This window comes from Apaloderma vittatum, unplaced genomic scaffold, assembly GCF_000703405.1.
Source record: "Apaloderma vittatum isolate BGI_N311 unplaced genomic scaffold, ASM70340v1 scaffold34454, whole genome shotgun sequence".
NCBI lineage: Eukaryota > Metazoa > Chordata > Aves > Trogoniformes > Trogonidae > Apaloderma > Apaloderma vittatum.
In genome coordinates, this window is record NW_009713808.1 from 1 (window position 1) to 572 (window position 572).

The 572-nt window shown below is 58.6% G+C and overlaps 1 protein-coding gene across 1 annotated transcript; it reads right to left on the reverse strand.

The window, feature by feature from the left end:
* Positions 1-27: 27 nt before the first annotated feature.
* On the reverse strand, positions 28-568 carry LOC104273253 (XK-related protein 7-like; the record flags this gene model as incomplete). The annotated part of the gene is made up of 1 exon (XM_009868513.1): positions 28-568. A coding segment is annotated over one exon (541 nt), but the record flags the coding sequence as incomplete, so codon positions are not given.
* Positions 569-572: the final 4 nt, after the last annotated feature.

The following is a 572-nucleotide window of genomic DNA, read 5'->3' on the forward strand; positions in this document are numbered from 1 at the left end:
GCTGCCGGAAGATGCAGCCCCCAGAGCGGGGGTTGAACATGGGGCCGTTGGGGTGCAAGAGGCAGTAGTAGATGAACATGAAGAAGATGCCAAGGGCGAAGCTGGAGCTGACCACGCAGACGAGGATTAAGGCGTCGAAGTCAGACGTGGTCTTGCGGTCATAGTAGAGGAACCAGAGGATGGTGAGGGCGGCATTCTCCGCCAGCGTGATGATGTAGTAGATGCCCATGCGGTAGCGGCTCCGGCCCCCCCTCGCCTTTAACCACACGAAAAAAAACACCATGTTGTAGATGATCTCCTCCCACTTGGACATGCAGAAGTCTGTCTCGCCCTGGATGATCCAGAAGGTCATGATGCACCAGTGGGTGACGATGAAGATGCCGAAGTAGAGCTGGAACACGGAGGCGAAGAGGGCAAAGGCGATGGCACGGGCGGCGATGGTGAAGAGGTGCCACAGGATTTGCACCACGGCTCCCTTGTAGGACATGGGCATCTTGTCCTCCCGCGAGTCCCGCAGAACCTTCTGGTAGGATGCGATCATCCACGCCAGGGAGACCAGCGAGGCCGAGGCC